The sequence below is a fragment of the Impatiens glandulifera genome, chromosome 5 (genome assembly GCF_907164915.1).
Source record: "Impatiens glandulifera chromosome 5, dImpGla2.1, whole genome shotgun sequence".
NCBI lineage: Eukaryota > Viridiplantae > Streptophyta > Magnoliopsida > Ericales > Balsaminaceae > Impatiens > Impatiens glandulifera.
The window spans coordinates 49798248-49822267 of NC_061866.1; the positions used below are offsets into that span (position 1 = coordinate 49798248).

The following is a 24020-nucleotide window of genomic DNA, read 5'->3' on the forward strand; positions in this document are numbered from 1 at the left end:
AACATTGTAACTCTATCACTAGCTATTATACTTTTTCATCTTCTTCCTCAATTATTTTAAAAAAACAAAACTTTTAGTCCATTTTCTCATATACATTACAAACCACCGACAAAGATCAATTTCAAGATTTCGAATCTCTCACAAACAAACTTTTTCAAGTGAAATTCTAGTTCAAAATGACTTATCAATCCAACAGAAAATCATACACAACTGTAGATAAGAATTGAGTTACTTCAAAATAATATATCAAATATTAAAAATGTGGACATAATAGGTTAAACAAATAACCGCAAACACACTTAACCAGACGCGAACTCAGGAACCTCTCAAGGAGCCCAGAGATATCCACTTCTTATTGTTGTTAGGTTAAAAGAGGGAATTATATAAAATATTAAACAATGCCCAATCCATTCAAATACTAGAAACAAATTATTTACACAATTCTTAAGGCCACATCTAACAATTGTCAAAAAAGCGTATGAATCAAATCATAACTACTATATGCAAGTTATAGTTAAATTACAGAACAAAAGTTAGCTACAAGAAACCCTCATATTAATTCAAATTCAAAACAGAGAAAATCAAGCCCAAAACATAATACTTGAATCTGCATATACAACCGTCGAGTATAGAAATCTTCAGAATCCTAAGCAGATCGCCGCGTAGCCCTAACTAGTAATAGATATTCCAAAGTTAGTTCAACGATCAACGTGTTTGTGATATAACTGTTGTGAAATATGTTCAAGTGAAAAATGATGGTTGTATTCAAATTCTCAAACCTGAAGACTTCTATATCTTTCCACCACCAATCTATAATCTTTCTAGTAAGGTCTCAAGATTAACCAAACAAGACGAGGAGTACACGATAACGTACACGACACTTTGAGTGTAAATTTGGCCGATTCGAAAGTTAACCGCATTCAAAATATTTTTTTTTTAATTTAAGACAAAAGTCTAAACGTCCATCCATATCGAGGTAAGACAGGTGGAACTGCGTATTTTAAAACTATCTTTATTTTTTTAGGAATTTTTTTAAATCCAATCATCATTTTATTCACTTTTTTTATCTATTAAAATATCAAAATAATCCTTATTAACTCAAAATATATCTGAGAAAATCAAAATATATAAGATAATTTGGTATTTTAATTCAAAAAAAACTATTTTTTTTAAACATTATCAAACAAGGTATATTTAGGGGAAAAAAAAAACCTCTTCAGACAAATCCCTTAGTGTGGAAAAAATGAATTATGCGAATTGCTTTAATAAAGACTTTAATGTATGGAAGTAGTTAGTTAGTTGGATAAAGCAATTAAATCACTTTTTTTTTTGAATTTTATCTAATGATTTATAAATAAAAAATGATGCACTTTTTGTCATTTTCAAAATTGATACAAACATGATTATACTCACCCATTTAAACATGATTAAAACCTCTGATAAACATATATTATTATAAGCCCTTAAAAAAATGGTAATATTGACCTGTTTTATTATACTATTTACTTTTAAAATCTCAAATATATATGAATAGACTAGCTAGCTAGCTAGTTTCTATATATGCATATAGATGTTTGACTGAATTGGAAAAGCAAGAAACTCAGCTGAAAATAATTTCAGTGTTTACTGTTTTATTAATGGCGGGTGGGCGGGCCAAGAGTTTGAAAGATATATTTAAATGATAGACAGTAAAAAAGAATGAATGAAAACCCATAAAATATAATAGCTGAATTTGCAGGTAGTAAAGGTAAAGGACAAACATTTGCTATAAAATTCAATCCATAGTTCAGACCCATCTCAACCTAGTTAGCTAGCATATATAGAAGCCGTGGGTGACTCTCTTTCTTCTCTTCTTATCGTTGTATTTATTTATTTATTTCAGATCATCACCCATAACGTGTCTTCCTTCAGAGAGAGAGAGAGAGAGAGAGAGAGAGAGAGAAAAACAAGAAACTGTGTTTTAATAATTCTCTTGTTTTGATTTTGATGATGATGAAGATGGGTAAGACTAGAGATCACTACTTTTGGGTTGTCTTTGTTTTGGTGGTTCTTCTTCTTCTTTTTCAGTATGTGGGTGGTTCAAATGTAGAAGATGAAGAAGAAGCTGACAGAATAAGGGCACTTCCTGGACAGCCTAATGTCTCATTTCATCAGTTTTCCGGTTATGTAACAGTCAACCAAGAGGCCGGCAGAGCTCTGTTTTACTGGCTTACGGAATCATCATCAGAACCATCTTCCTCTAAGCCCTTGGTTATTTGGCTCAATGGAGGTACTTATTAAACTGTTCAATTTTTTAGTTTAGTTCATAGATTTGAAATTATTTTCAAAAAAAGATATGGTGATCCTCTGTTTCTTGTTTTGAAAACTGAACAATAGTAACAACAACAACAACAACAGTACCTACGTACGAATGAACATTAATCCATTGTTGGAAATATATTGCGTGACCTAACCACTCTATCTCCCCCACTTTCCCCTTCTATAATGCAATTATGCATGCTCTCTCTCTCTTTCTCTCTCTACATCTTGATATCTGATTGCGTGGTGGAGACATATTAATGTGAAGTACACAGTCCACAGTACATGGACTGTTGAGAGAAAAAAAAAACATAACCCATTAATTAAATTAACCAGCTTTGATCTCATTTATTATGACTCCGACCCACCAAAACTAAGGTCTTGTTTGATTGTATTTGTAATGGTGGTAGGGCCAGGATGTTCTTCTGTGGCATATGGTGCATCAGAGGAAATAGGTCCTTTTCGTATAAACAACAAGGCTTCTGGATTGAATCTAAACCCATTTTCATGGAACTCTGTTGCAAATCTTCTCTTTTTGGAGTCACCCGCCGGTGTTGGCTTCTCTTACACCAACACCTCCACTGATCTAGTTCAAATCGGTGATAGGAGAACTGGTAATTATTGACACCAACAATCCTATGTTTGATAATTTATTGTTCTAAAATTGTGTTTGTTGATTCAATTCAGCCATGGACTCCTTGACTTTCCTTGTCCGTTGGATGGAGAGATTCCCTCGTTACAAAACCCGGCAAGTGTTTCTCGCCGGAGAGAGTTATGCCGGCCATTATGTACCTCAGTTCGCTAGAGAGATCTTGGCCTACAATGCTAACTCCGACAACCACCCAATACATCTTAAAGGAATAATGGTAGTGTACTTATTACATCAAATTAATGTATTCTTTTCTCTTCTACTAATGTCTTCTCTTCTTCAGATTGGGAATGGGGTGATGGACAACTACTATGATAACATAGGAACGGTGAACTATTGGTGGAGCCACGCCATGATCTCTGACCAGACTTTCCATCAGTTGATCAACACTTGCCATTTCAGTGGCCAACAGAAGGAATCAAACGAATGTGAAACCACTTATAACTACGCCATGGATCAAGAATTGGGTAACATTGATCCCTACAATATCTATGCCATTCCTTGCCCTAATAAGTCAAATGGAACAACAACATCAGCCATGATCACCACTCAGACCACACGTTTGCCTCATCGTCCCCACAAGGTAATAATGACCCTAAAACAAAATTAATCAATCATTTTGACTAATTAAGAACAACAACATCATCAGCTATCGAGACCCATCTCTGGATATGATCCTTGCACGGAGAGTTACGCAGAAACATACTACAACAGGCCAGATGTCCAGAAAGCTCTTCATGCTAACACTACCAGGATACCCTACAAATGGACTGCTTGCAGGTAAACTGATTCATTTTCCTTGATTTATTCTGTCTATAACCCTTCTAATTCTTCCTATGCAAAAATCCAGTGAAAAGGTCAACAGAAATTGGAATGACTCGGACATAACCATCTTGCCCATATACAGGCAACTCATTGCAGCTCAGTTGAGGATTTGGCTTTTCAGGTACTAGTTTATCCGAAATATAATTACAATAAAAAGAACTACGACTAGCTAATGAGTTGAAACTTTTGGTTCTTGGACAGTGGTGATGTGGACTCAGTTGTGCCGGTGACAGCCACTAGATATTCATTGGCACAGCTCAGGTTGACAACCAAGATTTCATGGTACCCTTGGTACGTTAGGAAACAGGTCAGTAGAAAAAATAAGTAGCTCTCCCATTTTGACAACTGATGTGTTGGACTCATTTTGTACTTAATTGTGTTGTTGGGGTGTCTTGTTCAGGTAGGAGGATGGACAGAAGTATACGATGGTCTTACATTTGCAACGGTTAGAGGGGCTGGACATGAGGTGCCGCTTTTCAAGCCAAGAGCAGCTCTTCAGTTATTCAAATCATTCTTAAGAGGGGACCCCCTTCCAAAATCTTGAAGGAATTTTCCTGTCTAGACTCTGGTTTAGGGGAAAATTAGCAGCTAATAGAGGGGGGTGGAGGGGATACCATCATTACTTCATTTGACTAGGGAAATGGTAGTTTCTATTATGAACGTTTGTTAAATCCATGAAGACTAGAACATCTTATTATTATTAAGCAAGTAATTGTCTCAAGAAAACTGATCATTGATCCATTGGAATATGCTTTCATCAAATAATACCACATCATTGGAAAGTAATGGATTTTCTAGACTAATTGTGCTGCTGCCTAAAAAGGACAAAATGAACCTTACAACAATAATAAGGGTATATATCTATGGTCTACTAAGTTTCTGAGATCAAACCAATTGGCCTAAAAGCTAATTTAACAAACCAACTGTGTCCTCTTCATGCATAAGTCTCAGATAGCCCAAAACGGTTTAGGAGATACCATTTGGCTTGAGTTACTTTTAGAAAGTTCAGTGGATTTGTCAAGATCATCATCTTCGTCGTCATCTTCATCCCCGTATTCGACCAGCTTGAGTAAAGTATCTGAAACACATTATGAAATTAAACCAATCAAATGAAGTGGGGTGCAATCATCTTTTTTAACATTTTCATAACAAACAAAGAAAATCGGGCTTAATAAAAAACTACCAGTTGTGGTCTCGGGTTTTGTTTTATGGATGACATTGTTATGCTCTTGCACTTTTTTACTATGCAGTAGTGATGCATTGAACTTTGGTGGAGGAGGCGGTGGACGCATTGCTCTAGGAGGCGGTGGAACCATTGTTCCATTACTCGATTGCAGTCCCAACTCTTTTGGCGGCGGCATTGTTGAAATATTTCTTACCCCAAAATCTCTGCTTGGCTTCGGCTTCAGGAATTCTGATGATCTCTGCAGTTCTACCTGCTAAAGTACAATTATTCTATAATTTCAAATATTATAATAGTATATCTAAAGGAGAAGTCAAATCTTTGCTGTCATTTTGTATTGCTACTGTAAATGGTGACTAAGGAGCTCTAGTGTATGTGCTTTTGCCTTTTGGTAATAAGGATAGCAAAATTTACTAACAATTCGTGCCCCTTCAGACCTGCATCTCTAATTGAGCAACTACTGTAAGTTGGAAACTTGTGCATGTGTGTGTGCCTAAACAATTCAGTACATATTTAAAACTAAGGAAGCTTTGAAAACCGCCTCTCATCAAGGTATTTGATAGAGCAGGCACCAATTTAATGTCACACCCCTTATGTATAAGAAACCCTGTGAAACACACAAATGATCCAACAGAAGTCCAGTATCAGCGTGTTAGCTTCATACAAGGTGAGAGAAAATACCTGGAAGATTGAGTAAAACAAGTCAGAACTGAAAATTTAAAAACGCAAAAGAAAAAGAATGAAAGGATATAACAGCAATGAGAATATGTTTTGCATAAATAGTTGAATAAACAATTGTAATAATACTATCAGGTCTGATCTGCTTATCAATAAATTGTACACCACCAAAATTCCTCAAATAGAGGTCATTTATCTGAACTGATTATCAAATTGTACTAACTAGAAAACAATCAGTTTAGACAACAACATTCAGTGAGTCCATTCCATAACAGCATAAGTTTAAGAACAATCCAATAAATACTTCACAAAGGTCAAATTTGTGACAAATAACCTATCCCCAATGTTCTTCCACATAATCTGTTGGAATTTCAAAATGGAGAGGAGAGACTTATGATATATTATTCTCATAATATGTTGAACATATTTATAAACGTTCAGAGTTGATTCTCCTACATTAGGATAAATCAGAATCCCTATAATATCTAAACCAACTTATTTTAATATATATATATATATATATAAATAAAAAAGTTAGAGAATTAAATAATAAACAAATATAAGCCTAGATTGACTATTTCCACATAATCCCTCCCCAAATGATGTGTAAACGAAAGACACAAACTCATCAGGGTAGTTTATTGCATTATATAACTCTTGATATCCACACAGCCAACGTGGACGGGTTATTTTCTTAGCCATGCACAACAAGAGCATTAGCGAGCAGGATGTTCATTGAAGGATACTTTGAGTTCGCCTCTGCACAAGCAGGACATACCACCCTCTACTTTTAACTTTTTAAATTATGTTATTCAAACTACAAGCAAGTTTTCTCATTTCCAGTTCTCTTTTCAAGGACTCTCAAATTGTCTTGAGAGGGTACTTTTTCCGTTAGGAACATCAACAGCATAACCCTTAATACGAGGTCAGAAAATGTTGATACCTGATGGAGGTTTGCAAGCCCTTTTGAAGCCAATGGTAATTCCTTGAATTTCCTTTTCTGTGGAGGACGTCTCTCCTCAGATGATGAGCTTTCACTTTTCTGGCCAGTCATTGCCGCAACAAGTGCTGGACTAGTAACTGTTGAACTGGCAACAGATGGTGACTGTCTAAGTGCCAATGCAACTTGCTGTAAAGGTGTGGCTTGGGGATATATTCCTCCATATCCAGCATAGCTTGTTCCACCGGTTAGTGAATGCTGGGGGTAACCAGCTACATGCGGCTGAGAAGGGACCACACTATTTGGACCAACCGACAATGAGCTGACAACTGATGGTACCAGATTAATAGGATTTAGACCTCCAGGCAACAGATGCTGTGGCGGAGGAACAGCACCATAGACATTTGATGATGAGACTCTGCATAAAGTGGCAGTTAGTTCCTTGACTACATCCAATGAATTGATATAATGAAACAAAATTGAGGAAAAATATTTCTGTTTTAATGAGCAAAAGATGGAAATTTTAAAATAACGTAAGCAACCATGCTTTATTCTGCAACGGAAGACAAACTCACAAACTTCTGTGTGAAAATGGGAAATTTTGAATGTGACCCGAGGTTGAAATAAAATGTTCAAATTAATTTATTCTTTTACAACTGCGTGAAAAAATGAAAAAAAAAATATTGACATAAACTAACATATTATTAAGCCTGGTTGCACCAAACTCTTGGCTGATTGTAGCCAAAAGATTCTCTGCCAAAAATTTGGCACTTTCAAGACTTTTCTGATTGGTACTTGAAAGGAATAAATGCAGAGGCTGCTGTCCTTCTGTAAGAAAAGGGAGAATAACATTAGCTATAGGGAAATGTCTGATCTAATTGTACGCTCTAAAAAAAGTATAAGCAATTTACAACCTTCTCCCAGAGTGACGTCTAATGTTCCGGACCCACGTCCTCTTAATACAACAGTTGCTCCTGTTTCGTTCGTAATGTGATTTACATACTGATCCTGCAAATACAATATCCAACCACCACACAAAAAACAATCTCTCCCAATTGTACGGAGATGTCAAGGAAAGCTTCAAACGTTAGTGTCTCCTCTTTGTTTCTCAACAACATTAAACTAAGCAAATTAATCAAATATTATAAGCATAAGAAGACATTATAAAGATGCAGAATTGTAGGCATAAACTAACTCTAACAGAGAGAAATATAGAACTGTTTTGCAACATTCAAAAGAATAACTATATTACATGTAAATCTAATAACAGTGGATGAAAGGCACATGCCATGCACTTGTTCATTAACTTTCAATTCTATTTGCAATGTTCATATTTTTATGCTGTTCCGAAAATGAAGCACAATGAAAAACAAGGGAGTATGTGGAAAAAACAATGGGCAGTCAACATGTTAAAAATTCCAGCATGGAATCACAAAGCTATTTGTTTTTATTTCACTTGCTACAAAAGTAATTGAGCTCACATTTGGTCCGCGAATTCTTGCAGCTATATTCAAAGATGGGTCTGCTTCAAAGCCCAAGTACACACTTGTACTGAGTGGCTGATTAAGCTGTCCATATAATCAGATAATATTCTATCAGGTATTTGATGTATGAACCATCATTCAGTACCTAAACTAGCATAACGTTACCGTGGAAACACTTCCGGCAGAACCATTTTTAAGCATTTCTTCCACCATGGAAGCTGCACGATCAACAGCTTTAATCCGATCAACAGTTGTTTCCAACTACAGAGACATGCAACATTAAGAATCATTTCCTTCTCAGTAGACATACATAAGGAAATATAATAGAGGAAAGGGCATATAAAACAGTGGGCAGAAAGCAATCCCCTCAACTCTCAAGGCATGAGCGATTAAAATGAAATAACAAATGGAAATGCCTTTATTAAAGGTATAAGCAATTTTTATGAGTAAATTGATGTCAACTGTCAACCTAAGAAGTTCTCTACTATGGATTAGTACCATTCTGACCAAATATCGCCAGCTACCTAGGAAATCAGCTATGAAGAGCCCGTGGAATTCAAGAGCAATTGTATCTTTTCATGATCAGTTGCATAATATATAAGGAGACACATAAGAAAATCAAAATTGAAACAATGTCTTCACATGTTGTTTAGAATTATCCACTGCTCTATGAAACAACAGTTAAGATGAATGAAAAAATAAAGTTCATTTAAAAACAATTTCAACTATTTTCAATAAGTTTCAACCATTTTCGTAGTAAGGTTTTGTATATATCAATACTTTTTTTAGGGGAAAAGTATATATCAATACTTTTTTTTTGGGAAAAAGTATATATCAATACTTACGTGTGCCCCAGCAGAGATATGCAGATAAAGTGGCCTTTCACCATCATTTGGTGCATTTGGAGGACGATACTTGCCCCTGTAAAGGTATTAGAGATCTTTAATTCAAACAATAAGGTGGTCAACTGGTTATATAATCACAAGGTATAAAAAACAACCTAGTTATCACCACAGCACCAGTGCCCCTTTGGATCTGCAAGATCAGAGCAACCAACAATCTATCAATGCTAAAGTTAACTATTACCAATTAATCACTTATACATAACCAGCACACTCTTCTTAACAATTTGTCGTAAAGGAAATGTCACTAGATTCACCTCTTCTTGAGCCTGACGTTTTGTGAGCTTGTAACGGACCAATGGTTCTGCATCATTTATGACAATTTCTCGAGCTATCAACTCATCTTGAATTTTTTGCTAGAAGAGTAGAAGAATGTTATCCCAAAAACAAGTGAAGAAAAAGAAATATCAATGTTAGGAGAAGGAGATTGATGAAAAGAGAAAGTTCATCAGACCATTCAATATTTAATTTTCTATAGCCAGTGGTATCTCATAACAAAATGTTAGATACAGAAGAAGCACCCGCTTAATGGAAGGAGAGTTTTAACCAAATGGTACAGTCAGAATACTCCCATACCTTTGGAATCAAAGCTGTTGTCAGTTGCTGTACCAGAGGAGCTTGAAACACCTGCTGTGTGGTAGCAGAGTTGGGAGCTAGAAAACTTGGAGATCCAGAAACTAAAGGAAGACTATACAGAGATGCCCCTGCAAGTGATGCCATATTACCCACAGGCAAAATCCCTGGAATAGCTAAGCCCATTGAAACCAAGGATTCAGCGGGCTGATCCCACTTTCTCTTCTTCCTGAAAATGATTGAATCATGAAATGAGCAGAATCCTATATCTAATGTAATTTTCTATGCCAAAAGGCAATTAACTGTTTCTTTGAACTTAAGGTTTACTGACAAAACAAGAAAGAACCAAGAAATCGTTTCTAGGTTACAGTACAAAAAGTTAAGTCTAGCTAGCAATCATGGTACAAGAATTAAACAATCACCTTTGTTTGGTAGTGGATGAATCTGAAAAGTTCGCGACATCATCAGGCGGCGATACCGTAGAGCAATTATCATCCGCCATGACGTCTATGTTGCTGTAAATTTTCCTTCCGCGGGAGAAGATAATGTAGTGTAGGTTTTGAAGCAGTTTTTTTCCCTGATTTTGAGCCGATCAAATGTAATTGTCTTCTTCTTCTTCTTCTTCTTCTTGAGGGTTCTGCTAATTCGTGGATATGTGATTCTAATCCAGATTTACGAAGCGCTGAGAATTGAGAAGGGAAGGGGCATTCAAGAAAATTGGCAAGAACACCGATTTAGGGCTATCTCCTGATAATATATTTTTCTTAATTATATTTCATTATTTTAATTTAAAATATTCAAAAAAAAATAATAATTTGAAATCTCAAACTCTTTTCATTGTAGTTAATTAATAATTTTGTACATAAAAAAAAACAATCATGCCAAACTAAATATCATTGTTAACATCAATTTTAAAATTTATAAACTTCTAGAACACTTTCTTATAATTGAAAAAAAAAAAAAACATACTTACTGTGAATTAAATTGTATTTATATAACTGTTTTAAGAAAGAAAAAAAGTTGTTCATTTCTCACAATTTATGATATATATTTGCACACATTTTCCTATTAAACTTTATTTCATTTTTGTTTCTACCTTTCATTTCTATATAAAATCTCAAATCAATTGGTACAAAAGTTTCTATAACCCTATTTATAATAAAAAGTTTGACACCAAATATCTTCAAATAGCTTAATAGAGTTCATATCAAATTATACTATTAAGTAACAAATTTGTAATCAAACCTTCACTTATATTATTAAGTTTCTTGATGCGAATTTACAATGAAACTAATCTAAAGATGAGATTGATCCCGAAATAACTTATCCTAAAAAATTAGTTCTTAATTCCTTTTTATAACCATTATTTATTCTCCTATTACAAATTTTTAATTAATCATTTTTTTTTTTGAAAAATGTCAACTTTTTATTAAAAATAGCCCAAGATGCGTTCAAACAGTAAAAAAAAAACAATAAATAAGAAAACAACAAAAAATTTTAAATGTCAATAAGATAGAAAAATTCTCATCCCGTTCAAGTCTTTATTTTTCGGATTGAAACAAACGCGTGTAACATAAATCTTTTGAGATACTCGTATCATAACTTTTTCCTTCGAAAATTCTTCTATTTCTTTTTTTCAAAATTGTTCACCACATAATGAGAGGAATTTGTTTACAGTCGTCTGCGATTTCATTATTAAAACTCCATTCAATCTATTTGACTTATAAGTCGACGACTTTTTGTTAGTGTAACCCATTAAAATTGAAGGAGATTTTGCAGAAGATGTCATAGAAGATGTCATATGTTCTTGGCAATGTCACAGTAAAGAAGAATATGATCAATGAATTTTTCACTCTTCAAACATATGCTGCATTTATTAACTAGATGAAATTTTTTCTTTTTCAGTTCTTTAATGTCTTTATTGATAGATTTTAATGCAATTTTTTATTTTGAGTATTTTTCTTAATGTTATAAATGACACTTTCATTGGGTCTTGTCTAGTTTTTGTTGGCGCAGAACATATGTCCTGTAATTGATTTTGATAGGCAAATAGAAACAATAAACAATGAGAATTCATAGGTTATATCTCTCAGTGTTGATGATCGATGCTTCCATGGATAAAGAACGGCATACACAGATATGAGACAAACAAACAAGACAACAATAATATCAACTACTTCTACTACACAATTAGATGCTACCATTACCATATATAGATTCCCGCCGCCGCAACAGTAACCAACCAATTCGACAAACACTTTGACATGGGTTTCTCCAAACTCTATATTATATATAACCAACCAACACTAGTATCAATTTACAGTCTAATCTAATTAAGAATCATGGGCAAACCACATGTTTTAGCCATACCATATCCTGCTCAAGGACATGTAATTCCCATGATGGAGCTCTGTCATTGCTTAGACAAACAAGGATTCAAAGTATCTTTCGTCAACAGCGATTACAATCACAAAAGGATCATTAATTCATTTACAGATGACAACAACGTTGGAGATCACATTCACCTTGTCTCAATTCCAGATGGGTTGGACCCATTGGATGACAGAAACGACTTGAAGAAACTGACGGAATCCATTTTCTCCTTCATGCCCGAAAAACTGGAGGACCTCATCAATCAAATTGACGACTCCGACGACGATAAAGTGACATGTGTCGTCGCCGATCATTGCATGGGTTGGGCGATCGAGGTTGCGGCGAAGATGGGAATCAAAACGGCAGCTTTCTGGCCGGCCACGTCTGCGCTTCTCTCTTTGTCGTTCAGCATCCCGAAGCTTCTAGAAGACGGAATCATAAACCAGAATGGTTCGTAATTCGTAAATGAATTCCATTTCAGATTTTCAATGACTGATTTTGAACGTATTGCAATTTGCAGGAACTCCGGTGAAGAAAGAAATGGTGAAGTTATCTCCGACGATGCCTAGTATGAACCCGGTTCATTTCACATGGGCCTGCATTGCAGATTTAGAAACCCAAAAAACTGTGTTCGATACATTCAAAATATGCAATGAGACTGTTAAGCTAGCCCAAACAATAATATGCAACACAAGCATTGACCTAGAATCAGCTGCCTTTTCTCTCAGGCCTGAAATCATACCCATAGGCCCACTTCTAGCCCACAACCGTCTCGGAAACCAAGCCGGACACTTTTGGCCCGACGACTCCTCGTGTTTAAAATGGCTCGACGATCGACCCTTGGGCTCAGTAATTTACGTCGCTTTTGGTAGTTTTACCATCTTCGACGAAACCCAATTTCGAGAACTAGCGATCGGGCTTGAAATGACTAATTTTTCGTTCTTGTGGGTCGTGAGGCCCGACTCGACCAATGGAATCGATTACCCGAAAGGGTTCATTGAAAGAGTTGGTGATCGTGGGCTTATGGTGAGTTGGGCCCCTCAACAAAGGATATTAGCTCATCCTGCATTGGCATGTTTTGTGACACATTGTGGTTGGAATTCTACTCAAGAGGGTGTGGGGAATGGGCTTCCTCTTATTTGTTGGCCTTATTTTGCGGATCAATTTCTTAACGAGAGCTACATTTGCGACGTTTGGAGGGTCGGGTTGCGACTTGATAAGGATGAAACCGGGATTATCAGGAGCGAAGAGATTAAGGATAAGATAGTTCAATTGCTCGAAGATAAAGATCTCAAGAGGCGAGTTTTGAATCTGAAGGAAATGGTGATGAAGGGTGTGAAAGAAGGAGGAACTTCTCATAAGAATTTGAATAATTTTATTCAGTGGCTAAAGACATGAGAAATCAATTTCTTGTATTTCTTTTGTCATGCTATTTTAAAATCATAAATAATTTATAGTCAGTTTCATCCATAATTGGATGGAACATGCCTAAATAAACAAGACGTGCAAACATGTCATATAGATAATGTATTGTAAGAAGTAATTTGCAACAATCACATTTTGTGACTTTTAATATATATGCAAGTTTGAACAAATATCACCAAAGAATGAGGTTAATACAGAAGACATAAAAAATTCGTTTAAAGTACATGCATTGTCGTGACAAAGAAATTCTTCATCTAGTTCACCCAACCGACAAAGAAATACAGTAGTAGTAAAAACGTACAAACAAAAACAGGGGAAGGTTTGTTTTCTGGTCAAGCATTTTGCCATTGTCTTCTTCTTGAATCTTGAGATTCTTCTGTCCGTCAAAAACCTATATACTTCTTCTGTCTCATTTTAAGGAGTTGTCCGATAGAGCAAAAGAGAAGTAGACGTGTCTGTGTTATTACACGGCATTGATATTATTGCACGATGAACAAGATTTGATTCTCTTATGATGATGGTTATGTTTCGGGGATGCTAGATGGAACTTTGGCTCTTTCGGTATGGTTGGTTGTCTTGTAGACCTTTTTTTTAAAATAAAACAACTCTAAGTTAAAGATGAATAATCGAACAGACATCTACATATAGAACAAATAATTATTACCTTCTAGGAACGAAAGGCCTGTCGAAATATGGAAGAGGTTGAGCTCTAGGAACAAGCTCCTTCCTAATTCTTTTAATTTCTTCTTCTTCCTCTAACTGTAACAACAAAATATATTGTATATGATTATATCATTATTAAGTGAAAAAATTATAAATAATACCATAATTACATTAATCAATCATTTTTGTTATTCTACCTTCTGCTGCTTTTGCTTCTCCATTTTGTACTGTTCAATCAAGTTCGTTTTCTCTGTTACCTGCCAACGAACAACAAAAATTGAAGGATCCAAGCCCAACAAATATCAGTGCCCAAAAAACAAGGATACCATTAATCCTTAAAAAGCCAATTTGATGAAAAAATCTACCTGATTATCAAACTCTGCTCGTTCAACAGCCCTAATGTCACTATGCAATTTCAGATCAACCGGGATTGTGCTTTCTTTGACAGGTGGTTTCACAAGGCACTGTAAAAAGACAAAGTCAATCATTCACTTCATTGTTATAAATGTGCAATGAACTCATTCACTTCTCTCATAGCAAATGTGCAATGAACTCGTTCACTTCTCTCATAGCAAATGTGCAATGAACTCATTCACTTTTCTCAGAACATTCACTTCATAGTGTCCACAACAATTATTAACAGAGATTCAACAATTGAACTGATATAGCCTATCTTTTCTTCTCATAAACTATCAATGAACTTTTTTTTCTCATAAAAAATGTGTAATGAACCCATTGAAATCATCACAAGTCCATTAAAAGCAGCAGTCTTTCGCACTAAAACTCCAAACAAATCAATAGTTTTACCTGTGGCTCGTCTGTTGTCCAGGGAAGACCTTGTGCAACAGGTATCCGAAGTTTCTCTTCCTCGATCTTCATCTCTTGCAATTTCTTTGTCAACGCTTCTTCCTTACATCTTCCCCTTTGCTATAATACAAGAAACACAAGAAAATTTGAAATTAAACCATTGAATATCCAAATCAAGTATTCATGCATAACTAAATTCATTATGTATCAATATTTAGTGAAAGAGATAACATGAATCACAGAGCAAAGTATCCTATGAGGGCAAATAAAACTCCATGTTAACTCAATTCAACTGATATAACACATTCACAGAGTATTAGCATTTTAAGAAAAGCCAAACACTCACTTCAGTCCGAAGGTTGAAAGGCTGCTGCCTTGTCAGTTTGAGCTGCCTCTTCTTCTTCCACTTACTTCCACCAAGTGCTCCATGTGATCCAGAGCTCTGCAAATTTGATAAAAATTACATTCAAAGAGACTTTCAATTGTCTTTGCTCGAAAATAAAATAGGGTTAAGGGTAAGGAATTCACATTTCTTCGGCTCCTTCTACTCCCACCAGAAAATCTGTTTGACATGAAGCTACAATTGCAATAATTGAGCATATTAAGAGTGAGCAATGGAAACATATTTTACAACAAATAAAAAACTATAATCGTTTTTGATCGATCAATGTTTCATACCTTCCTTGAATGCTGTTAAGGGAAGAAGAAACCCGAGAATCTAGACCCAAGCTCTCAGAAGTCACCATAAAATCTGATGGACAGAATGAAGAGGATGATAATTGTAGAGGCACATCGGGCTGCTGCATGCCTGGCAATGCCCATCTGATAGCTTTCTTCTTTTCATCTTGCTCATTTTCATCTTTCTTCTGATCAGAATTCTCGGATTTGGGTATGGTGAGAAGTCTCTCAAAAGCCTTAACCAGATGTCTCACACTGCCTGATCCAGTCTCAGGCACACTTGTCCTAGCTTCTTCCAGTACTTTTTCTCTCCTCCTCTTAAGCCCCATTTCCTCAGGTACCAGCTCGGTTGTATCTTGGATTAAATCTTCATTGGAAGATTCAACTTTGTCAAGCTCTCTGTCTTCTCTATCAACGTTCAACACTTCCGAATCAAGTTGATTATCATTGATGTTTCCCTGCTTGAAAAACTCCTCTTGAGAAACTCTCAGACTCTCGTAAGCAGCACAGAGGCATCTCTTCGAATTTCCACCCAATGTATCCTCGCATTTACATGTGATGTTAGGTTTTACGTTCTCCTTCTTCGAATTCCTCTTAACTACCACGAATCTTCTCTCCCGAAGCTTGTTCCTTGGAGAAGGCAAAATGACGGGTTTAGGGTTTTTGGATGCGGATCTGTTAAATTTCGTAGCAGATTTGGTTACTGGTGACTTGGATTGCTTCAACAAAGGACTTCTTGTGTTTGGATCAACATTCTCACAATCCTTGAGATTGGTGGCTTGAGGATTCTTTGATGGTGTCAACACTCTTGTCCGAATGCCTTTCGACTCCATGGACGAACCAAACAATAACGAAACCTATAGTTGATATATATATAGATAGATATATATATAGAGAGAGAGTGATCGGAGTGGTTCTCTAATGGCGAAGAAACGATGGAGTTGAAAAGGGGATTTGGAATTGGGGAAGACGATAACGAAAGAACGCTCCAGGGTTTGTACCGGCTAGTTTTTTCCCTGCCTTTTCAATTTGATTAAGGTCCGTTGGATTGGATTGCCTTCTTAAATTGTCTGATTCATTTTTTATTTAATTAATTCAACTTCTATATAAGATGGAATAATCTAAACCATTATAAAATAACATAATTTAATTTAATATTAAATTGTTTCAACTTATTATTAATATCACAACACTCAACAAAACATAAGATATGAACAAAAATAATGTTATGAATTTTATTTTTATTATTTTTAAAATAGTTGAAATGGTAACACTAATTTTACTAAGAAATAAATATCAAATGATCAATTAAATTTTCACTTAAAAAACAATTTAAATGAAATAAAGTGTCGAAAGGAACGTGCTACCGTCTATATTAAAAATATATATATATAATGTTATTATTCCTCTGTAATTTAATAACTTGAACTTTTTATAAAAAAAAATAGTTATAATTTTTTTTTATAGAAAAGTCAATCTCAATACATTAAGATATAAATGATAATCATTTACCTAACGATAAAAATTAAAAAAAACATGAATGTTCATCTTGTCACAAAATATACTCGAAATTCAATGAGATTAAACATCTGTGAAAAAATAGAAGACATAAACAACAAATGATCACCAAAGAACAAATATAACATAAAATTTAACGTTAATAAACTCTCAAATCTAAAAAATGATCAATAAGTTCACAAATTGCCTTCACCGGTTTTTCAGAATAAATCTCTCGTATCGTTATATTAATAGTGTTGAGGAGTAAACATATCGGTCAACTACGATCACTAAAAACTTACGATTTCTTTTGAGTAAATAGTCTACCTGAAAATAATCGGGATAGAGACTCATCGACTCAATCCAACCGAGCTCGCAGTTTCTATCCAAACATCCTAACAACCGACAATTGATTTAGACATCACTCACTAAATATCAATCATATTCCATAATAAGTTTTAAATCTCACTCACTCATAATAACAATAGACCTATATAGTTATAACTATTTAGTGCTATTGTAATTGTAGGAATTTAAAAACTATGTTTAACCAGTTCAAGATTTATAAATGAACCTAATGCTTTTATCCATAGCAAAACTATAGTGTGCTTGAACTGACTTGTTGATCTAAAAAAAATGTTGATATTTTTTAAGAAGCCTTAATACTATTGATGAAGTTGATTTATAGAAGAATAGGAACTTTGGTGAGATCTAAGTATTGCAATTCAATATACAAATGATTGACTATTTGTATGATTTAGTCACACAAGATTGTAAGTTCTCAAAGATTGCTTTGTTTGTTTTTCACATAATCTAATTTGTACTGATTTATGAGAAATGAAGAATAATATTTGGTAGTAACATAATTAAAATCACCAACTTGTTGTTAAACAATTATCAATCATTTGGCAAATTCTTCAAGCTATTGTACTGTGATTAAGGTTGATTAGGTCAAAGTTAAAATAAGATAGAAATATAAACAATGAGAAAACGTTTCTACAAATAAACATTTTAGTATTAAGATATTGCTCTAAGACTTTCTAAGTTTTTTTAGGACTAAAAAAGTTGTTCAATTTAACTTAAAATAATTTTTATTTTATAAAATTAATTTTTCAAAATCACATACCATCGGGGCGGAACCACGCATGGGCTAGATTGGGCTACAGCCCCACCTAAATTAAAATATTAAAATAAAACATTATATATATATATATATATATATTTATATATATATTTATATATATATTTAACAGTCTCATTGGCTATATAACAAAACTGTGAACTCTAACCTCACCTTTAATTTATTATATTTTAAAATATAATTTATCTATAAACTAATTCATAATTATATTATTTTAATTTTAAATATAATTTTATTAAAATAATAATTATTAATATTTTATTTTATACTAACAATATTTTCTAGTATACAAATATTTATAATAATACATAAATTTTAATTAATATATAGATCAGATTTATTTATATAAATAAAATATAAAAAATTATATATAAAATAATGTAAATCATATAATAATATTATTTATTTTAAAATTATATTTATATAAAAATTATACATTATTTTTATTTATTTCAATATAATTAATAATACAAATTATTTATAAGGATAAAATATAAAAATTAAAATAATAATAGTGTTTTATATTTTTTAATTTTAAACTATTTCAAATATTTATAAGAAAATATAAATTAATATCAATAAACAAGTTAAAATAGTTACATTGGTTTGATTCGGTATTTAAATAAAGAATTTGATATCCCTGTTCAAGAACTTAACAAATCTTCTAGAATTGATGTTGATGTAAGTTCTCTTAAATTTGATCCAGCATTACGTATTCCGATATGGAAATATCTTTTTAATCAAATGGATGAAATTAGACGAGCTTATATCAAGATGGGTCATATCAACCTATTAAGGTTGAGTACTCGCTGACCAAATTTGGAAATCAAAATCGACGGTTCCAAAGTCATTGGTTTAAGAAATTTACTTGGTTAGAATACTCTTCTTTAAAAGATGTTGCTTTTTGTTTCTCATGTTTCTTGTTTGAACATAAGCAACCCCCAAAACCTATATTTACAATAGATGGATTCAAATATTGAAAGCGAGTTAATGATGATGATATATGTTCTTTTGTTATGCATATATGATGTAATATTTCACCACATAATAGGGCAGTTGAATATTTTGATAATCTAATTAATATCCTTGTCATATTGACAAAGTACTGAATGCACAGTCTTCAGATAAAAAACAAAATAACAGATTACAGCTTACAACAATTATTGAAAGCACTCGGTGACTCACTTTGCAAGTGTGTGCATTGAGAGGGCATAACGAGTCTACATCTTCTAATAATCGTGGAAATTTTATTGAAAAAAAAAGCGAAGCATAGAAAGTTAAATCTGAGATGCAAGTTGGAGTCAGCCCCAGGTAATTTTTCATCCTGGCTCCACCCCTGCATACCATCGTTATTTTATAAATGAATTTCAATTATTTCCATGATATGAATAAACCCAATTTTATATATAAACCAAATCACAACTAACAAGATATAATTTATATAACAAAATTTTATCTTTGTTTGTTTGGTTATGGTTATTTAAATAACCAAAAAAATACATCTCATTTATTACTTCACTTAATTCATTAATTAAATTACTAAAATATTTTTTATTTTATTATAATATATTAATACTTTTTAAAAAAAATTAACTATCCTAATTTTTTAAATAATATTATTTTCTCATAACCCCGTTCGAACAAGCCTTAAAATAGCCATATTATAAAAGAAGGTGACAAGCTAGTCTATAATTTAAAAAAAAAAAAAATTAGAACAATTAACCAACTATAACCCAATTTGAAATTGTAAAACAAAAGCAAACAGACCTCAAAGTATGACAAACCAGGACAACCTACCATTTTCTTCAATAATTAGATTTCTAACTTATTAAATAATATCCTTTATAAATTGGTTTTAGGTTATTACGGAACAACTTAATAAACTAATAGGGTAACTTTACTTAATAAGTTTAGATAAAAAATTATAATCAAATATATTTTTACGTTTAAACTCAATTTTTTCTTTGTCTCCCTCCCACCTCATCTCGTTTAAACTTATAATATCATTATTTTTCTCTTTTATCACTATTAAATATTTTTGTATTTATTCTCTCTCATTTATTTTATTCTTTTTTAATTATTTTATTTATTCTATCTCTTATATTTAATATCTTTTTAATTATTTTATTCATTATCTTTTGTTTATTTCATTATTTTATAATTATTTTATTTATTTTCTCTCATATATTTAACTTCTTTCTAATTATTTTATTAATTATTTATCATATATTTCATTATTATATAATTAGTTTATTTATTATCTCTCATATATTTAATATTTTTTTAATTATTTTATTAATTATCTCTCATATATTCTATCTATTTTTAATATTTTTTATATATTTATATAAAATTATTATAATAATAAAACATACATTTAAATATATTTTTATTTATTATTTATAATATATATCTTAATATATAAAATAATTAAACAAATTATGAAATATAAATATACTAATAATTTTTTTTAATTTATAATTGTAATTTTGAAAATCAAACTAATTTTAATAAATTATCTAAAAGTACTTATTACAAGATTAATCAAATTATAATAATAAAATATTTTTTATAGACTATAATCAACTTATATGACCATCAAATAATAGGTAATCATCTAAATATTTTTAAAATAAAAATAAAATATAAATGGAGACAAAAAAAAATTAATATGTTTATGAACACCTCAACTAGAAATCACCCTCACGTTTAATTAAATTTAAAATATATATTAATAAAAACTTATAAAAAATAATATATTTATATTATTTATTTAATAAACTATTTTTTAGTTTAATTAATTTATAATATAAATGAAAAAATTGATCATAATATTATTAAATATTTATATATATATATATATATTATATCATTTTTATATTAAATATATTTAAAACTATATATTTATAAAAAAATGAGGGATAGGAGGAGAGAATGACTTGTCACCACATTTCTGATAAAAGATAAAGGTGAGTAAAGAGAAAATAGATAAAATTTGTTATTTTTTCAGTGCGTCACACGTATTTCTTCTCAAATTCTATCTCAATAATTTGGGGAATGATATGTTACCACATCATTGATTGGGAAAATGATATAGGCAGTGCCTGCCGTATCGAATTAATCAAGAGAAAGACATAAATTTTGTTATTATTTCAGCGAATCCACATCATTCTCTCTCTCACTCATTTCTCAAAATTAATATATATTCATATCAATTGTTTTAGAATATATTGTTTTTTTAATTTAAGTTATTTATTAATATTTAAAATTATATATAAACAAAAACTTATAAAAAATAATATATTAATATAATTTATTTTTTAATAATTTATTTTTTAATTTAAATCATTTATTAATATTTAAAATTAAATTAATAAATATATATATAATATTCATTATTAAATAATATTATAAATATAAAACATAAATAAACTACGCATATAATCTGAATTAAATATAATCAAGTTTAACGAATAAATAAGTTGAATATATTCATATCAATTATTTTAGAATATATTATTTTTTTAATTTAAGTTATTTATTAATATTTAAAATTATATACAAACAAAAACTTATAAAAAATAATATATTAATATAATTTATTTTTTAATATATTATTTTTTAATTTAAATCATTTATTAATATTTAAAACTAAATTAATAAATATATATATATATAATATTCATTATTAAATAATATTATAAATATAAAACATAAATAAATTACACATATAATCTGAATTAAATATAATCAAGTTTAACGAATAAATAAATTGAGATCATATCAACATAACTGTAAATAAATTAAATAAATTAACGTGAATAAATTGAATCAAACTAGCCCATATTTAATGGTTAATGTTATTATTACGTCTTGAGGCCAAAAATAAAACTACTTGAAAATTAGTCTAACGTCAATAACTTGCCTAAAAACATTTAATGTAAAATTAATTAATAGCTTAATAGGTAATAATTGTGGTTTGTACACCCAACAATATAGATGAGGTGACTTTAATTATTTCCACATAGATATTTAAAATGAAATATTATGTAAATTAACATACAAAATCTCATTCTTATGTACACATTTTATTTTTAAAAGAATGATAAAAGTATATATATTTGTTTAATAATGATACATGATGATAATTTTTGTATAAAATTTTATAGAAATGATAAATATATCATTCCATTAGTGGGATGAATGGAATGAAAATTGATTTTTTTTTATATGTTGTATTTGAATTTTAATACATTCATAAAATGCCTATCATTTCTTACAAAAAAAAAAAAAAAATTAACTGCATTTTATTTATTATAATATTATAGATTTACTGAAAATTTTATTTTAATGTAAATATTATATCAAACAGTAATTTCTTAAAAAAAACATTTTTTTAAACCTAAAAATATATTTTTATAATATTTTTTTCTTACGTTAACTATTATAATTTTTTAATATCACCCATATATATTTTATAATGTTACAAATTACACCACAATATTATTTTAAATTTGATTATAAATTTATTATAAAATAGTAAATTTACATTAAAAAAAATTATAAATGAAATTTCATTACACAATAAAAAATTACAATATACAAGCTAAAAAAATACAATTATATATTAAAGTAAAATAAAATTATAAAAATAGTATTAATAAAATTATTTATATGCTTATAAAAATATCATTTTGTAAAATTATTATATGTATTAATGTAAATATAAAAATACAATAAAATAATGAAATCTAAAATAATTATATAATATTTATATAATTTATAAATTAGATGACTTAAATATAAATTTGGAAATAGAACAAGGATTTAAATATATTTAGATCATATCTTTGTGTTTTATTTTTCACAATCGCAGTTATGAGTCTTGATCGGGAGAGAATATCGAAAACTCAAAGTAATGTGTTTGAGTTTGAAGTTGATATTATTGGATTCTTTCATTTTTTTTTTTAGTTTAGTTCGGATGGAGTTACTTTTAAGACTGGTTCGAATTTGTGTTATTTTAAAATTTAGAGGAGAAAAAAAAATAATGAGTAATGATTTTGTCGAAATATAGTTATATATATATAATATAATGATGCTTAATTTTTAAAGTGTTCGGATTATCGGGTCGAGAGCTGTGATTAATTTGGATATATATGTGAGAGTAAATTGATATTTGAGTCGGATTGTAGGTTGACCCGCCCATAAACTTAAAATGGTTAAAAATAAAATAAAAAATGATATAGGTACAATCTTTTAACCAAATCTTTTAACCAACTAAACTAATAACACTTTATATTTTAAATTAACACCAAATCTGATGAACGCGATGGTTCATAAATAATTTTTAACCAGTCATAATTATCTTTTGACTCTGCGCTATAGATTTCACTATTATTAGTGAGCAATAATAGAAAATTTCTGTCATATTTATAGAGATACGAGACATAATTCATATGAATATAGTAAATTTTGTCTGAGTTATTTTAATGATAGTCTTTACATTTTCCCTTTATTCGTAATAAGTATGGGGAAGAAGTGAACTTTAGAGGTCAAACTAATTTAGTTGAGAATCAAATTGTATCAATTGTTTTAGAGATCGTTCTGGAATGTGAGAGTAAATGGATACTTTAGTCGGATTGTGGGTTGACCCGCTCATATAAAACAGTTAAAAATAAAATTAAAAATGCTATCACATTTTTACCGTAATATTTTTTTACGTTATTTTATATTATTACTCGTGCATATGCACGTGTTACATGTTAGTTTTTTTTGTAAAAATACTTAAAATGTATTGATATATAAATAAAAAATAATAATAATTTAAAATATATGATATTTTAGTATTTTAATTAATAATTTAAGTAATACAAGGAATGAGATGAGAGTGAAATTATGTTTGAT

The 24020-nt window shown here is 30.9% G+C and overlaps 4 protein-coding genes across 4 annotated transcripts; 2 read left to right on the forward strand and 2 right to left on the reverse strand.

The window, feature by feature from the left end:
* The first annotated feature begins 1983 nt into the window (after positions 1-1983).
* Positions 1984-5377, forward strand: LOC124938439 (serine carboxypeptidase-like 25). The gene is made up of 8 exons (XM_047478880.1): positions 1984-2269; positions 2709-2912; positions 2986-3164; positions 3231-3530; positions 3597-3727; positions 3798-3893; positions 3974-4079; positions 4173-5377. Exons 1-8 carry the CDS (start codon positions 1987-1989, stop codon positions 4314-4316), a joined length of 1443 nt encoding a protein of 480 aa, XP_047334836.1. The 5' UTR covers positions 1984-1986; the 3' UTR covers positions 4317-5377.
* On the reverse strand, positions 4439-10237 carry LOC124938438 (protein RIK). Its single transcript, XM_047478879.1, has 12 exons — positions 9955-10237; positions 9536-9761; positions 9217-9315; positions 9058-9092; positions 8903-8978; positions 8223-8318; positions 8055-8141; positions 7488-7581; positions 7272-7401; positions 6577-6991; positions 4956-5211; positions 4439-4850 (listed from the first exon to the last, which is right to left on the reverse strand). The coding sequence occupies exons 1-12, from the start codon at positions 10032-10034 to the stop codon at positions 4720-4722; spliced, it is 1725 nt and encodes a 574-aa protein (XP_047334835.1). The 5' UTR covers positions 10035-10237; the 3' UTR covers positions 4439-4719.
* A 1616-nt stretch (positions 10238-11853) lies between these two features.
* On the forward strand, positions 11854-13423 carry LOC124937480 (UDP-glycosyltransferase 83A1). Its single transcript, XM_047477745.1, has 2 exons — positions 11854-12355; positions 12426-13423. The coding sequence occupies exons 1-2, from the start codon at positions 11875-11877 to the stop codon at positions 13301-13303; spliced, it is 1359 nt and encodes a 452-aa protein (XP_047333701.1). The 5' UTR covers positions 11854-11874; the 3' UTR covers positions 13304-13423.
* A 59-nt stretch (positions 13424-13482) lies between these two features.
* Positions 13483-16486, reverse strand: LOC124937479. Its single transcript, XM_047477744.1, has 8 exons — positions 15479-16486; positions 15329-15377; positions 15147-15242; positions 14801-14920; positions 14359-14457; positions 14191-14250; positions 13995-14089; positions 13483-13914 (listed from the first exon to the last, which is right to left on the reverse strand). Exons 1-8 carry the CDS (start codon positions 16309-16311, stop codon positions 13794-13796), a joined length of 1473 nt encoding a protein of 490 aa, XP_047333700.1. The 5' UTR covers positions 16312-16486; the 3' UTR covers positions 13483-13793.
* Positions 16487-24020: the final 7534 nt, after the last annotated feature.

Bases quoted from the DNA above. Each gene is read 5' to 3' on its own strand.
- LOC124938439 (XM_047478880.1), top strand. From the start codon at position 1,987: ATGATGATGAAGATGGGTAAGACTAGAGATCACTACTTTTGGGTTGTC. The intron at 2,270-2,708 runs GTACTTATTAAA...TAATGGTGGTAG, and splicing joins GGTTATTTGGCTCAATGGAG to GGCCAGGATGTTCTTCTGTG. The intron at 4,080-4,172 runs GTCAGTAGAAAA...TGTCTTGTTCAG, and splicing joins CTTGGTACGTTAGGAAACAG to GTAGGAGGATGGACAGAAGT.
- LOC124938438 (XM_047478879.1), bottom strand. From the start codon at position 10,034: ATGGCGGATGATAATTGCTCTACGGTATCGCCGCCTGATGATGTCGCG. The intron at 9,093-9,216 runs GTGAATCTAGTG...CTGATCTTGCAG, and splicing joins AACGTCAGGCTCAAGAAGAG to ATCCAAAGGGGCACTGGTGC. The intron at 8,979-9,057 runs GTTGTTTTTTAT...ATACCTTTACAG, and splicing joins GGTGCTGTGGTGATAACTAG to GGGCAAGTATCGTCCTCCAA.
- LOC124937480 (XM_047477745.1), top strand. From the start codon at position 11,875: ATGGGCAAACCACATGTTTTAGCCATACCATATCCTGCTCAAGGACAT. The intron at 12,356-12,425 runs GTTCGTAATTCG...TGCAATTTGCAG, and splicing joins CGGAATCATAAACCAGAATG to GAACTCCGGTGAAGAAAGAA.
- LOC124937479 (XM_047477744.1), bottom strand. From the start codon at position 16,311: ATGGAGTCGAAAGGCATTCGGACAAGAGTGTTGACACCATCAAAGAAT. The intron at 14,458-14,800 runs GTAAAACTATTG...GTCTTTTTACAG, and splicing joins GGACAACAGACGAGCCACAG to TGCCTTGTGAAACCACCTGT. The intron at 14,251-14,358 runs GTAGATTTTTTC...GTTCGTTGGCAG, and splicing joins GAGCAGAGTTTGATAATCAG to GTAACAGAGAAAACGAACTT.